At 31.9% G+C, this 15,741-nt stretch overlaps 2 protein-coding genes across 2 annotated transcripts; both read right to left on the reverse strand.

The window, feature by feature from the left end:
- Positions 1–3,449: 3,449 nt before the first annotated feature.
- LOC107015755 (acyl carrier protein 2, mitochondrial-like) lies at positions 3,450–8,671 on the reverse strand. The gene is made up of 2 exons (XM_015216154.2): positions 8,354–8,671; positions 3,450–3,960 (listed from the first exon to the last, which is right to left on the reverse strand). Exons 1-2 carry the CDS (start codon positions 8,561–8,563, stop codon positions 3,784–3,786), a joined length of 387 nt encoding a protein of 128 aa, XP_015071640.1. The 5' UTR covers positions 8,564–8,671; the 3' UTR covers positions 3,450–3,783.
- Positions 8,672–10,122: 1,451 nt separating this feature from the next.
- LOC107017404 lies at positions 10,123–13,036 on the reverse strand. Its single transcript, XM_015217642.2, has 3 exons — positions 12,851–13,036; positions 11,520–11,972; positions 10,123–11,042 (listed from the first exon to the last, which is right to left on the reverse strand). The coding sequence occupies exons 1-3, from the start codon at positions 12,962–12,964 to the stop codon at positions 10,380–10,382; spliced, it is 1,230 nt and encodes a 409-aa protein (XP_015073128.1). The 5' UTR covers positions 12,965–13,036; the 3' UTR covers positions 10,123–10,379.
- Between the last annotated feature and the right edge of the window lie 2,705 nt (positions 13,037–15,741).

Here is a 15,741-nt window from a genome sequence, read left to right on the forward strand (position 1 = left end):
TATATATATATATAATCATGGGTAGAATGCATAGACATTTTATCTTTACCAGAAATACGACCCATCTAAGTAAAACATTTAGGAGTCGTTTGATATAAAGATGCATAATCCAGGGATTACTAATGCATGGATTAGTAATGCAAGGATTAGTAATGCAGGATTTAGTAATGTAGGGATTAGTTTTTATCAAGTGTTTGATTCGTTATTTCCCATTTAATCTTATGTTTGGTTTAAAATTCTAGAAAAGAGTTTCTTTCCTTTTATACCCTAAGTCATTATGAGATTTTATATTTCATTTAATTTGTCAAGTTAAATATTAAAATATATTTTAAAAAATTATTATAAATTTTGAGGTGTGATATGCCACCATAGAGATCCTTGATAGCACGATATATGTCAAATATACTTAAACTTAACATAGATTTAAGGCTACTTAAATTGTTCAAGTACACAAATCTTCTTTTTTTAAAAAAATAGTCCAAGTGGTCAATCGACTAACTACAGTTAAAAAAACAAAAAAACCAACCCAATATAACAAATCAAACATGGAGAAAAAAATATTAATTTGTGAAATCATCAAAGTACATGGAACGAATTTGAAAAGTTTAAAAGAACATTTATAAATATTCGCATATAAATTTAAAAAAGCATTAAATTACAAAAAAATAAAAATAAATTTGGGGATAGTTTAGTCATTTAGAGATCTTATCCAAGGATTGTTAAACCTTGGATTAGTTATTCCTCACTTTTCTAAGGATTAGATAAGGCGAGGTATAACTAATCCAGTATTAAGTTAAATAAAAAGTAACCAAACAATGTTTTGTTGGATTAAATTTTAATTCATGGACTATTTTGATTGATACCTCCTACCAAACAAGTCCTTAAAGAAGTTAAATAAAAACAACAACAACAACAACAACAATAACAACAACAACAAAATAATAATAATAATAATAATAATAACAATAATAATAATAATAATAATAATCGAAACTTATGGAAAAACATTTCCCTTTTAACAATGATTTAAGAAACGGAAATGTATAATAATAAGCACATGAGTTGTCAATCCAGATGTAGGGTTAATTATTTGTTGCCGTACACATCTCTGTCTGGGGATCCAAGTATTGTGATTTAAGATAATATCAATAACGAAATCAAAATTTAACATAGTTTTTTTCTTTTATAAAAAATGATTATAAATATCCTAACATTATTCGAAAACATCTTTAAAATATCCCTCATATATATATTTGGCTAGAAATATATCTCAATCCACTTTTTTAGGCTTAAAACTTACCCGATCTTTAATCATTTTGATTATTATTATTACTAGATATCATGTGTCCGCGCCCGCGCAGGGCCAACATATATTAGTTTTTTTTTTTCAATTTATGTGACACAAATGAAATTTGAAAAAGTGAACTAAATTTTTTATGTGTTTTTTTTAAAAATATTTTAAATTGTTAATTTATGTACCTTTTATGTTATTTTTGAATAATATATGTTACTCCATTTTTTTTAATTTTATGTGATACAAGCGATTTTAGGAAAGTAAACGATATTTCTTATATAATTCTCACATATTTGTAGTTGTCATTTTAGTGTGATTCATATTACTTTTTAGTTCTTACGTTATTTTCAAACAATATATGCAACTTTTTTTGTTTCAATAAAAATAAAGGGGTCAACCAATTTTCATTATGTTTTTTAACCATGTTTTTCTAAAAATATCTTAAATCATTATATTGCGTTTTTAAGCTTCTTTTTTTTATGTAATTTGCAAAAATGTAACAAATTAGAAATTAAAACGAAAAATTAAAGTTTTCAAATATTTCTATATTAAAATGTTCAAATCTTTAAAACTCCACATATATGCACAAATTAATAGAAGGAAACCAAACGATTTTTAAAATAATAATATATGAAAGCTCATTTCAATAGTAACACGCATATATTTCATTTTTAATAAATGACTCCCTTCTTTTCGATTTATATGAACTTATTTTTTATTTCATTTCAAAAAGAAAATAACTTATGAATTTAATTTTACATATATAGATATTTAAGATCACNTTTTAATTTTAATTTTGATAGGTTCCACCTAATATTATACTTGATATATAATTATTAAGAGCTACGTGCAAATATCTATCATTCTTAATAGATTTTTACTTGCATGAAGTTACATTTTTACCTTTGATCATCATTCACTTTATATATAGAAAGATGTTTCTAGAATTACTTATTCTTGATAGATTTTTGTTAGAACGAAATTACATTTTTATTCTTGGTCATCTTTAATATAAATATATCATCCTATTCATTTTTATTTGTAAAGTTACTTTTATAACATCTTTTTCTTTAATTTCAATCTAATAGAGTATTATTAATTTTATCACACTAATTTATTTGCAAGTACATTAATTAGAGCAAAAATAAAGATTGAAATAATTAATTCATGATATTTTTATATAAAAAATAGGTTTTTTTTTATAAGCATAATGAATATCACAATAACTCACAAAAGATAAGAAAAAAAAGTAAAGTAATAACAAAATAAATTAACGATAATAATAATAACTTAAAATAATTCTAGAGCTATTTAACTTTTTTGTTTATCATTCTTGATAGATTTTTGTTAGCGTGAAATTACATTTTCGCCCTTGATCATTATTCACTTTATATATAGAAAGATAATTCTAGAATTATTTATTATCTTTCTTCACAGATTTTGTTAGCGTGAAATTATATTTTTACCCTTTGTCGTCCTCCCACTTTACTCTTCTATATAATATAGCGTGAAATTATATTTTTACCCTTTGTCGTCCTTCCACTTCACTCTTCTATATAATAGAAATTATTATTTATTTCACGATATCTTTCTATCTGAATTTTATCCAGTAGAAAGACGTTATGTAATAAATAATAAATAATAATAATAGTTTTAAAAAGTCTTATCAAGTTTTGCGGGTAAAAAAATTGAGATATTGTGAAACCAAATAGATGAATAAGGATATTTTAGATGTAAAAATTAGATAGATCCGTTTCAGTCGCTAAGGCCTCCTAAAACACATAAATATTACAATTATACAATATGTTGTACAAAGGTGGTACTTGACTTATATAGACAACATAATTTTTCCCGTAAAGAATAAATTAATCACCCTTCGTTGGTTATAGCCTTGCCTCTAATGTAGAGACAGAAAGAGCAAGTACAAATTATTCGATAGAACCTAATAATTTTAGTTTAAATTCTATATCTCGTATTGAAAATCTATTTAAGATGTACAAATAATAAAACCTCTTCACCATTAATTAGTAGCCCCAATTTCAAATTCCAAAGTACACTAGTACTTTCACTTTACGCGGCACAAATCCAAATTAACCAAAATTCTAGCAAGTGTTCAATAACATTGAATGAGAAAACAAAACGAACGCAAACCAAATTGATCAAAAATGAGAATGATAAAGCATTCGAACTTGTGGCTTTTGGCTAGCAATTAGGATTCAAACCATTGAATTTCATTTCGACACAATGGTACCATAAAGCTAGATTTATTTTCACAAACACTAAACATTCTAACATATATCTCAAATCTGATAGAGATTGAACTTTTGTCTAGCTGATAATGGCAGTTCTCGTCTTCAGGAAGGACAAAAATCCTTACAAGTCGCAGAGCAAAAAGCATACGTATGAAGTAGTTATAAAATGAAGTAGTTGAATTGGGACAAAGAAGTTATAAAAGGAAATGAGTACTCATCAAGCTATATTTTGTTCGCTTATTTTGCCTGAGGGTGAGATGCAATGAAATCAACTGCTAAGTTTATTGAGTTGATCTTGTCGGCTTCATTGTCTGGAATCTCAAACCCAAATTCTTCTTCAAGGGCCATCACAACTTCCACAGTGTCTAAACTATCTAAGCCAAGATCATTTTGGAAGTGAGCATTTGGGACAACCTGCAACATTTAATAAAAATGGCATTTGTAAATAATACAATACTTACCAGGATCACTCACTGAAGCTAATAAAGGAACAATGATAGATAAAACTCAAAAGGTTCCAAGTAAAACATCAGGACAATAAGCTGGTTATAGAAACACATGACAATAACACATTGGTAGCATCGCTAGCAACAAAAAATAACAAGAAGATGCACACCACAAGAAATGCGGACATGCAACAGAACTAAATGAGGATTTTGAGAGATGGAGTTGGGAAGGAAAACACAAGGGAAAATTGTTGGCATGCAGTTGGTGCGTTGAGGATTTCCTTCCACAACTCGAGTGTCATGCAAGATAGAGATGGCAGTACAAACATCTGTAGACTGCTACATAAAGAGATGTGCATTGGAAATTGAGGTTTAGAAGAAATATTCTGTATTGGAAGATGAGCAAGTTTCAAAAGCAAGCTTGGTGGAATTACTTCACAAGCACATCTAACAAACAATACACCTTTCCTCCTCCGATTTGACTCAACAAATTAAAAACCAAATGGGGAACTGTTTGCTTTACGCGTCTTTGTGCATTAAGGTTCTCATCTTCTTCAATTCCATTAATACATGTGACCATCGTACAGTAGGTCTTCCTATATTTCATTATTTTTTAACATAACATGTGTTTTCATCTCTACCCAAAAACAACAAGCGAAAAGGTATTTATTGTATTTCATCTTTTTTGTTGTTACCATGGGCTTGGCCTATCCGATTATTAGAGCATGTACAGCTTTCGACTCATTCCTTCCATCTTCTGATTTTATTCAACAAATTAAAAGTCAAAACAAATTAGCCCTATCGCATTATTGTGTCCACTAACTAGTTGATTTACCTGATCGACAATGCTCAGTTTACAACCTCCACTTCATGAAAGTTCCTCAAGTTCTTTGATCTTTCCTTCCTACTTTTGTAATGGCCGATAGTCAATATTCTTGTACTCCATATTTTTCTAGCCATTACACGTGTTGCCGTCTCTGCACATATAAGTATCTTTAAACCACCCTACCAAATGTAACTGGATGCTTGTCAAGATTATTCCAAAAGGGATCTAATCAGCAATCAAACTGATGACTCCGTCATTCCTTAGTTCTCATGTTTGAACAAACATATACATCCACATATAACAAGAGTTGTTTGAACAAACATATACATCCACATATAACAAGAGTTGTTTCTGTATGTCCCAAGGTTCCAAAGTCTTCCTATTGACACCCATTACTACGTTAACATCAAGAATAATGGCACAAGTTATAAGTGCTAACATTTTAATTTGATTCTATCAACTCCTTCAAGAGACTTTGAAAGAAAAAAAATTAATTCATAGAACTTTATTCTGATTTCATATGATCCCCTCTTTGACAATAATGAAAAATTTTGTCCCTACCATTCCCTTTTGACTTCCAAATTATCCTCGGTCAGAACCTCCATTGCTGCCGACTTGCTGCTCCTGCAACAGTTTCTGACTATTTAACTACTTGTTTCTTGACAAGCTTTTCCAATTGCATGTAGCTAGTATCTGACATGAATGCAGCCTAACATCTCCTTCCTTATTTTTTCCTATGCTGCTCAAACTCTTCAAAAATGTCGACAGGTTTGTGTCCGATCATTCAAAAGTAGTTCATTTTTGAAGAATTCAAGGTGGGTACAGCATCATTTTTGGAGATTCCAAGCAACATAAATATTTTCTATCCTGACATAGTGACTACCTTCCATATATATTGCATTTTGTTCTAGTATAAAAATTCATAAATTTCTGACATTCGTTCCGTGCCTTCCCAGTACCGAGGTGGTTTATTCTCAAATACCCTTTCACAAAGTTGCAAAACCACTTAAAAATTTGGAAGTTGATAGGAGTTCTATTTATTCTACGTATTCCTCAAAAATGAACTCATACAAGAATCCTCTTGTCAATACCTCGATTAAAGTACTGACAAGGAAAAAGTTTTCCCATCTATTATCTCTATTCCTCTGCTAGCCAGCTGAGTTTAGGTTTCACGTTATTGTACACTAGACTTATATTCTCATATTGTCAACCTACAAATATAAGTTTTCATGATAGACACAAGGATTGCAAGTTACCTCCCCGTGCGATTTAGCAACTAGCAGATTAGCTCCCTATAGTTAGGAATTTTCTACCTCACAGCTCAGATGACCCCCTCTTCATATAGCACCGCCACTCACTTTCACTAAACAGCAGTGTGATACTTCTTAATAACACTAGTGCATAAAAATTACAAGGGACAATGTGCATATTTAACCACTACTCAAACGACCACCAAACATTGTAAACATGAGTTAACGCAATGGGTGGTGAACTAATTTTTAGACCACAAAGGGGAAACGAACCAATTTCTTCACCATAGATGAGCCACAAGCTGTGAAAACCACTATGAGGCAATATTCACTTTTTTCCAAAATATTGTCTGTTGGATTTTCCTATCAAGATATATACTATGAATTTCAAAATTTACACCTAGTGAACTATCAGATACCAATTCCCTTGAGCTGAATCAATCTTAAAGCTGATTAAAATATGGACGCAAGCATCCTTTTAAGCATCCATTAACTTAAGAATTTTACCAGTGAAAGGATGAATTTATCAAAGTCCCATTCAGGTAGTACATCTCCTACCCAAAAAGATCTTCTCAATTCTAAAATCAAATTCTATCACCATGTTCTTTTTTGTTTTGGAGCTGGTAACTTTAGCTATCACCATGTTCTTTAGCAAAAAGAAATAATCCAACAATCCTCTAGAAAAATGGCACATTTGTATAAGCAACCAAGGGAAGCCAAGTGGTCAATGAAGTAGATTGTAGAGAAACATAAGGTCTCATGTTCAATTCCAAATGAAGGAATTCAGTCTGGAGACCTATCAGGAACTATGGCCATTGATGCAGATCAGAGCAAAGGTGAAGATTGGGAATGGTCAACGAACATCCTTTTGGCATGACAAATGGACAGGGCAAGGAACTATGAAACAACATCCAGAACTCTAACATGCCACGGTTTCCATGATGTGGACTGTTCAAGGGTGGAATTTATTCCTAAGGATACATTTGAATGACTGGGAGATGAAAAGAACTGCAGAATTTTACAATTCACTAGCAGGTTTTAATAACCTTAATGGAGGAGAAGACAGACTGGAATGGAACAAAGATAGGAAGTTCTCTATCAACCCCAGCTTACAAGGAGCTGAATTCAGCAGTGGTGAAGGAAAGGGATTGGCCTTGGAAGATGATATGGAAGCCAAAGATCCCTTACAAGGTTAACTGTTCACCTGGCTTTTGGCTAAAGAGGCAGCCTTGACACAGGAAAACCTAAGTAAAAGGGGTCATCAATTAACCTCTAGATGGGTGAAACCTGGAAGCATAGCAGGTGCTAAGATGCTGGGAACAAGGATGGCATGGTAAGTAAGGCATAGAGATGTAAGATTAACCAAGACAAGCCCAATCTAGCCTTTAAATCTATATAGAATTAATGTTATCTTTCCCAAAAAAAAAAGAAATATGGTGATCTCTTCACATTTGTCCAAGCCTCGGGTGGATAGAGCAACCCGATACCTGTTTTAGTAAGAGGTAACAGGTGACCGTGGAATTAACCAAGACAAGCCCAATCTAGCCTTCAAATCTATAGGACCAGCAGCCTTAAAATCCATGAATATCATAAAAACACACACAACGAACGTGCAAGGCAAATAAAAATAAAATTATTTCACCAGTCAACAAATTATTTTATCAGTAAGATAAACAATACATTCCAATCCTAAAAACGGATTAGCTGGAAGTTGAACAGAACACTAATTTCATCAGTCAACAGATGATTTTATTTGTAAGACAAACAATACATTCTAATGCTAAAAATGGATTAGCCCGAACATGAACAGAACACTAATTACATCTGTCAACAGATGATTTTATCAGAGCCCCATCACATGTAGTAATGCTCCTACCAAAAAAAAAATTCTTCTCAACTCTAAAACCAAATACTATCAGCATGTTCTCTAGCTAAAAGATATAATCCAACAATCTTCTAGAAAATTTATAAATACGTATGGCCGAGTGGGGATTTCAGAACCATAAACTCTCAAGTTCTATTTCCTGTGAAGAAAAATTGTTCCTGTGCAGGTGGGCGTGGGAGGTACTACCAAGCTTAGCTACGACAACACGATTATAAAATAAAAATAAAAATGCACACTGTATAAATCCATAGGTCCAACAGCCTTTAAATCTATGAAAAACGACAATAAAAACACAGCGAATTTCATTTCTAAAAACGAATTAACAAAACCCTAATCTCATTTCACGAGAGATTAACATAGAAAAATAACATATACCTAAAATGCAATATGATAGATATACCTTGCAAGGATCAACTTTCTGAAAGTTTTTGACGACGTTGATAACACGATCCCTAACTTCATCCTTGTCGAGAAACGATCCCCTTACTTCCTCTGAGAAATGACGTTTAAAAAGCTGACTGACTGAACCTCCGATGAGCCTAGGGTTTCGAAGCTGTACTGGCCGAGCTTCCACTCTCAGGTACTTCAGCAATGCGATTCTCGCCGCCATTGAAAATGTTTATGTATAGAAAGAGAATGCAGAGATTTGGAGAAGATGAACAAGCGGCGTGAGGGCTTTCTCAAAGGTTCTGGAAAAGTCCTAATACTCCCATAGAGGGTTTAAATCTTTTTTTTTTCTTATTAAAATAAAAACTTTTTTCTTTTTTCTTTTTTTCCTATTTTTTTTTATAAATTTTTTATTACATGTATTAATTGCACAAAAAACAATGTATTTAAGTTAATTAAGGTTGTGATAAGCATATGTCACTAATGGAAAAGTGTTTAGTCAATGAAGAATGTCCATGTATAGAAGTCGAAGATGTTCGGATGGATATGTGTGTTAATTAGGAGACGTGATTAGAAACGAATTTATTTAAGTAAAATGTGACTGACCTTCGTGGCAAATAAGATGAGTGTAACGAGGATGTGTAGTTTTGAATGTGTGAAAATGAAGTGTGAGGAGTTGATGATACGCTAGTTAGGACTTATGAGGTGTGAAAGGTTAAATGTACAAAAGATAGGAGAGACAGAAGTATTACTGAAAAAGAACTAACAGGCCCGCAATTTTTTTTAATCCGCCCTCACATAATTTTTGTAATATTTTCTTTTTAAAGTTGAGTTTGATACTAAAAAATAAGTTCATAAAAAGAAATTTATTTTTCATTGAGTTGTATTAATTCAATAGGATAGTGAGTTAAGATTTTATTTTTTAGAGGTCAATTAGAAAACATCTAAAAAATTATATTATTTTTTATTGAATCATTTTCGTTTATTATTTTAAATATTTTTGTAGTTTTAAAGAAATTATCAAAAGAAATAATGTTTTATCACTCTTATAACCTCTAAAAAATTAAAATTAAGTTTAAACCCATACTAAAATTACATATACTCACAATTCACTCCGCTCCGCATTAGTTTTTTTTTTTCCGCATTAGTTTTTAAAAACTCACTTCAACCCACCTTGTATCCCCCCCCCCACATAGCCATAAATCCATCCCACCATGCCCCATTGTCATCCCTAGATGCGGACTAGAGAGAACTTGACACAACTTTAACTTACTTAGAGACACCCCCTCTTTTTCTCATCTCACTGCTTGTTTTATTTTCTTTGTACCTCACTATTTGATTGTTGTATTTTCCTTATCATCCTATTCAATAACATCACTTTTGAATCGAGAATCAATAATAACAATCTCTCTACACCTTAATAGTTCTTCTATTAAACAAAATTTAAAAAGTGAACCTCCGAACACTTCCTTTAAAATAAATATTAAAAAGTTAACGACAATCTCACATGATAAACGTTTCAGATTATTTATTACTCCAACACAAATCATAAAGTGATTCCTTATACCCCTCTATAATGTAACACTCATAAAACACTTGACCAAACAGTAAAGTCATAAATTATTTATCTAATCAACAATAACATATCTAATAAGTATATTCTCACAAATGAAGTTCGAAGAGAATTTGATATACACAAACCCTATGTTTACCTTTGTTAACAATAGTGTAATAGTATTTCTCAAATCATTTAGCCAATCATAACCAGCTATGCTCACAAAATACACTTTTCGGAAACTTCACTTTGACCACAAAAATGTTTTTCTATAGGAGAGAACAAAGCATAAGGTCCTATTAACTGCTTGGACTAAAATTTGTTACTAAAGTGAATACTGTTGGAGTAGACAAAATGTTTCTCTTCCTTTCTATTTTGTGTGGGAGTTGCTAAAGGGAATTTCTATTACAAGGGGAGAGTGAGATTGTTCACGATGAGTATTTTTCTTATATACAGCCGTGGTGTCTGAGCTAGCTTGGACACTTCACAAGGACCAACTAGTGCGGAACATCAATGCAGGAAACTGAGTGGCTCCATCGATCACATAGAGTAGACCTGGTTGCAACTTGCACTTCTTCCCTACTTTGAAATTGAGAAAGCTTTCAACTTGGAAATGGTCATAATTTCTTCGACCTCCTAGCAAACCACCAAGGCTCAAACCCCATCCAAAATCATCCACAGAGGTATCAGACATGGTAACTGCCCACTGCAAATGTTTGGGATTTGATATTTTCATCTCTACCCAGCCACCAATTTTTGTACTTTCATAAACTTCTGACTCTAGGGTCATGGCAAGATACCCATCTAAGACGCTTTCTTCCACAGTGATCACATGAGGATACCCTGACTGTTGTAAAAAACTAAAAGGCAACGACATAGCTGCGAGTCTAGGCTGTTGCCTTGTCAGATTGGCCATTTTGTGTATGCCCAAGACTGATAGTTTTGTATTGCTTGAAAGTTGGCAAACAACTTGACCAAAGGTGCCAAAACAATACAAAAGCCTACCAGGCTGTGGCGGCAATGCAGAGAAAAACTGAGCCAAGCAGGCAGCAATATTTGATTTTTTAACCATCACAGAGATTCCACTACCATTTAGTTGATTCAGCAGGGGCGGCCCAAAAGATGAATAGTCAGTCAGCCCCCTTTCCTGCAAAAATTCCCCCAAAAGATTGTTATTCTAGGCTACACATTAAGGAAACTAAAAATGATGTAATATAACAAGTAGATACAATATGCAACATCTGCAACAACCAACTAATGAAATCTTCCTCATCAGATTACTTACCTTGCTTTTACAGAAGCTACATAGAAAGACAACTGAAAGATGAAATACACTGCAACAAGCTAACAATCATGTAATAACCTCCCTCCCCCCGCAGAATCTTCCTTGTAAACCTGTTGATTTCTTGTCATTCCTCAGTCCTAATAAGTGCGAGAACTTTTGCACAAACAGATCAGCAACTCGATATTTTCTTTTGGTTTTGGTGAGGCCGGTAACAAAACTTTTGACCTTATTACTTTTGCAACTTATTGGTGATACTGACAATACCAAAAAGAATCGAACATGGAATTGATAACTATGATCACAAATAAGAAAGCACATTCAGTATTCAGAAGCATTTACCTCACGTGAACTTGTAGGTACTGCAACATCTCTGCATCGACCACCGACTGGAATGGCAACTGCAGAACACCAATCACTGATATGTGCTGCATAAAGAACTTTTGCTAAGGAAAGTGGACTACCCAGAATACTCTTTTGGCCTCTTTCGCTGCCAACAAACTCTGCTACAAGTGTATATTTTTCACGGATAGTTGTTTCAAAAGTCAGCCTAGAATCAACACCAGTCCTAATTGATCTTTCAATTGCATTGCACGTAGATTCATCAATGGTACCGATCATCAACAGTGCACCCACAGCATCAAATTCTCCTCTTACGTGAGTGCTAGTTTCTTGGACTGGACTTTCTTTAGAAGATTTAAAGAATGCAAGCACTCGCTCCAACTTCTCTTGTCTGTCTCTTAGCTTCATAATATCTGAAAAAGCTTCTCGTTGCAATCTCTCCAAGATCTCATTCTGTAAATGATATTATTGGAGAAGTTGTAAAGCACCTTCATACAGGTTTTTAAAAGAGATTTTTCTCTTACATATGTAAAGCTTGTGGTAACTGGCAAAGTAAGAATTTGACTGCTCAAGCTCTGAGAACTTCCTAATGACACTGTTCTGCAGTTCAACGTTGCATGACAGGTAACAGATATACCCACTTTAGATCAATAGTACACAAGTAGGGATGCGACTGACCTTCTAAAAAGAGCCAAAACTACCATTCTCACATAAGAAATAACATTTTCATAACTTTTAGTGTTCTCCCTTTAGATATTCATTTGCTTCAAATAAGATTCACATGGAGTAGCTGTTATCTTGAACAAGTGTTCAATTTCATACTTGCTTGGATTCCTCACTCTGTATAACTTTTATTGCACATTCTAAAAATGAAATGTATCCAAACTAATACTTGAAAACAAGAACAACAAATCACACAAACAACAAACATCAGGTAACTCTATCCATCAAAGCTAGAACAGATAACAGGAAATCAGCAATGTTTTTGTAAACAACTCACACAAGCAACAAGCATCAGGTAACTCTATCCATCAAAGCTAGAACAAATAACAAGAAATCAGTAATGTTTTTGTAAACAACTCACACAAGCAACAAGCATCAAGTAACTCTATCCATCAAAGCTAGAACAGATAACAAGAAATCAGTAATGTTTTTGTAAACAACTCACACAAGCAACAAGCATCAGGTAACTCTATCTATCAAAGCTAGAGCCGATAACAAGAAATACTAGTGTCTTCATCGACATTGTGGACCAAAATTTTACTTGTAACAATCTATCCGCAAATGGATCGCTATACAATGACGAAAAAGAAAATACACAGTTACTTTACCGGATTGCCGCGATTGGAAACTTTGCGGTTTCGGAACACGACGGAAGCGCAATCCTGCGTAGATTTTGCGAAGGATTTTAACTTGTCTACAACTGAAACAGCTGCTGCTTCCATTTTTGAATCAGAAGGAAAATAAAAAAAGCTTCAATGAATTGTGTTAATGGCGTTTCAACAATGGAATTTCACTTTTTCTCTACTCTCCCGCCATAACTGTATAGTACAAGTTTGTTATAGAGATGGAACTGAAAATTGAAATTTAATTTAGATATATTGCTATATTTTAAAATCAATTGTCTTAACTTATTATTTTTAAAAAAAATATATATTGAAAAATAAATTATATTTATAATTTTTGTGATTTCTACACACATATATATATACTAGTTTACGGACACGTGCTTCGGACGTGTGTCTCATGCAATATTTTATAAATTGGTTAGGATGATTATAATTCAACGAAAACGTGTGTGTAATGAGTACTAAAATGGAACAATCTCAAATAAATATTTTGACAATATTTTTTTTTTATAGAAAACTAAATTAAAGAAGACTAATAGAGAGTAAATATAAAAAAACTAAACATGAAAGAAAAAATCAGCATACACATCGTTCTTTAAGACTTTAATCATAACAATATATACATGGAAAAAGAATAAAAAATCAGTACATAATTTACCGAGTTTTTGTCCCCTTCTCTCATATCCAATCAAAATTCAAAAGTCTTCTCCATCAAGTCAAACAAAAGTATAAATCAAATAGAAAAGCATGAAGGTTATGACTTATGAATATTAATAATGATAATTCAATAGGTAATTAAATATAATCTATGTCAATTAGTTTAAACTTAAACCATATAAATATTGTTAAAACTTGTAGTGAGATACACACCAAATTTGAAAAAAGAAAATATAAATTCAATTAGCAAAATATGAAATGAATACAAAAATCTATGTATGGATCAAACTTTATTATATGAAGGGAACTATATAATAATCTTATTGGCTTTGTTCGACTGTCTCTAGATCTGTATCATCTCTTATTGATTGTGTTTCATATAAATTATTATTAGCGGAGGAGATACTAAAGATAAAAAATAAACACCTACTTCAAGATCATAAATATATAGGATTATATTATAACAAATTCACATAGTATTAGAGAATTCAAATAGAATCGTAATTTATAAGGAGAAAGTGAGATAAATTTTTATTCAAATAGTATTGGAGAAATTGAGTCATATAATATATAAGGAGAAACTGAGACAATTTTTATTCAAACTCAAATTATGTTAAATCTATTGTATATCTAACATATCGAAATCCTCACTATATTGATAAGAACAGTGGAATACGATTACAACCTTAAGATTCTGATTGCAATAATCAAACTACCAAATTATAATGGAAATATTGAAATAACAAATAATTAAAGATAAAAGAAGAACGGAGATGAGAAACTTTAGACTCTAGAAGAAGAGGAGACGAAAAACATTTTCTTCAATATGTATAATCCCTAAATCAGTGACCGTTGCACCTTTTGATGGAACCATTCTCACGTCCACTACTCAATCCGTATCCCAAATTAACTTGACTCTATTGATTGTTCTAGGCCCAATAGCCCTTGTCAGTCCTATAACTACTGGTGTGACCTTGGTATCCACATTAGGTTGAACTTGGTTCATAACGGTATATGTCCTAAAACTTTGGTTTAGAGACGTTGTCATTGGCTTGAAGCATGAAAGATCCGTAATTGAAATCCTTAACCTGAGTAAAGCTAACAAAAATAAAAAAAAAATCAAGATTAATATAACATAACCACTCCAAGATACTTCATAATCATCAAGAATTTGCAAATCTGAAATAATCAATATTCTAACCTAAAGAAATGAATAAGTCTATAAAATATTGAAGAAACTAAAATAAAATTACTTGCGCTCTCTTTGAAACTTTAAACCTCATATCACAAATGCACAATTGATGTGGTAATCTTGATGCCCCCAAAGCTGAGAAAGAAAATATGACAAACATAAATATAATTAGATGTGATATACATATAAATCATGAAATCTAAAATTAAAATAATACGAATAGATCAAATAAAAGTATGGATTTTGCGATTAGCAATTGTCTAACTAACCTTTCATCCTAGGCTTGTTTCATATTATTCAATATTTGTATTTATAAATTTGAAAAAATCATCTTTATTCAATATAGGCAAATGAAAAGACAGGAGTTTTACGAAACTAATTAAGAGGGTTTTAAAAACAGATACACATCTTTTTATCTTCCATTTTCTTTAATTTCTTAAAATTTCACATTTAATTGGATAATGTATTTAATTTATTTTTTTTGGACTTCTTAAAACAATGATTTAGTTCGGAAAGGTCTTAAAATAATGTTAATGGTTGACTATGATAAATAATGTAATATGACTGACTTTTCATATTTTTCCAATTTTTTGTGATATTCAGCAAGTTTAGAGGTAATTAAAGTTTAATATCTAATTAACAATTAATGAGATGCTATATAATTTTTATTCTGTATAGGGGTAAATTGGTAATCTAACTTTACACTTTAGATCTTCCCACTTATAATAATATATGATTATATATGCAATTTTTTCAGAGTTAACAGGTGCACCCCTATCAAATCATGTGGGTCCGCCTCTGCTTGGCATCCAGTAACTTAAAATCCTAGATCCGCTTTTGTGTATTATAATAGCATCATACAATCAGTTTGTGTCATATGGTTAGCTTTAGAGCTTATAAATACTAAATGCATTAGAGCTTATAAATACTAAATTACATAATAGAGATTTTTGCTTAGCAGGTGGAGACACCTCCTTGTCCTTGTCAACAACTTCCAAAAAAAAAAAAAGGGGGGGGGGGGCCC

Source organism: Solanum pennellii, chromosome 4 (genome assembly GCF_001406875.1).
Source record: "Solanum pennellii chromosome 4, SPENNV200".
Lineage (NCBI taxonomy): Eukaryota > Viridiplantae > Streptophyta > Magnoliopsida > Solanales > Solanaceae > Solanum > Solanum pennellii.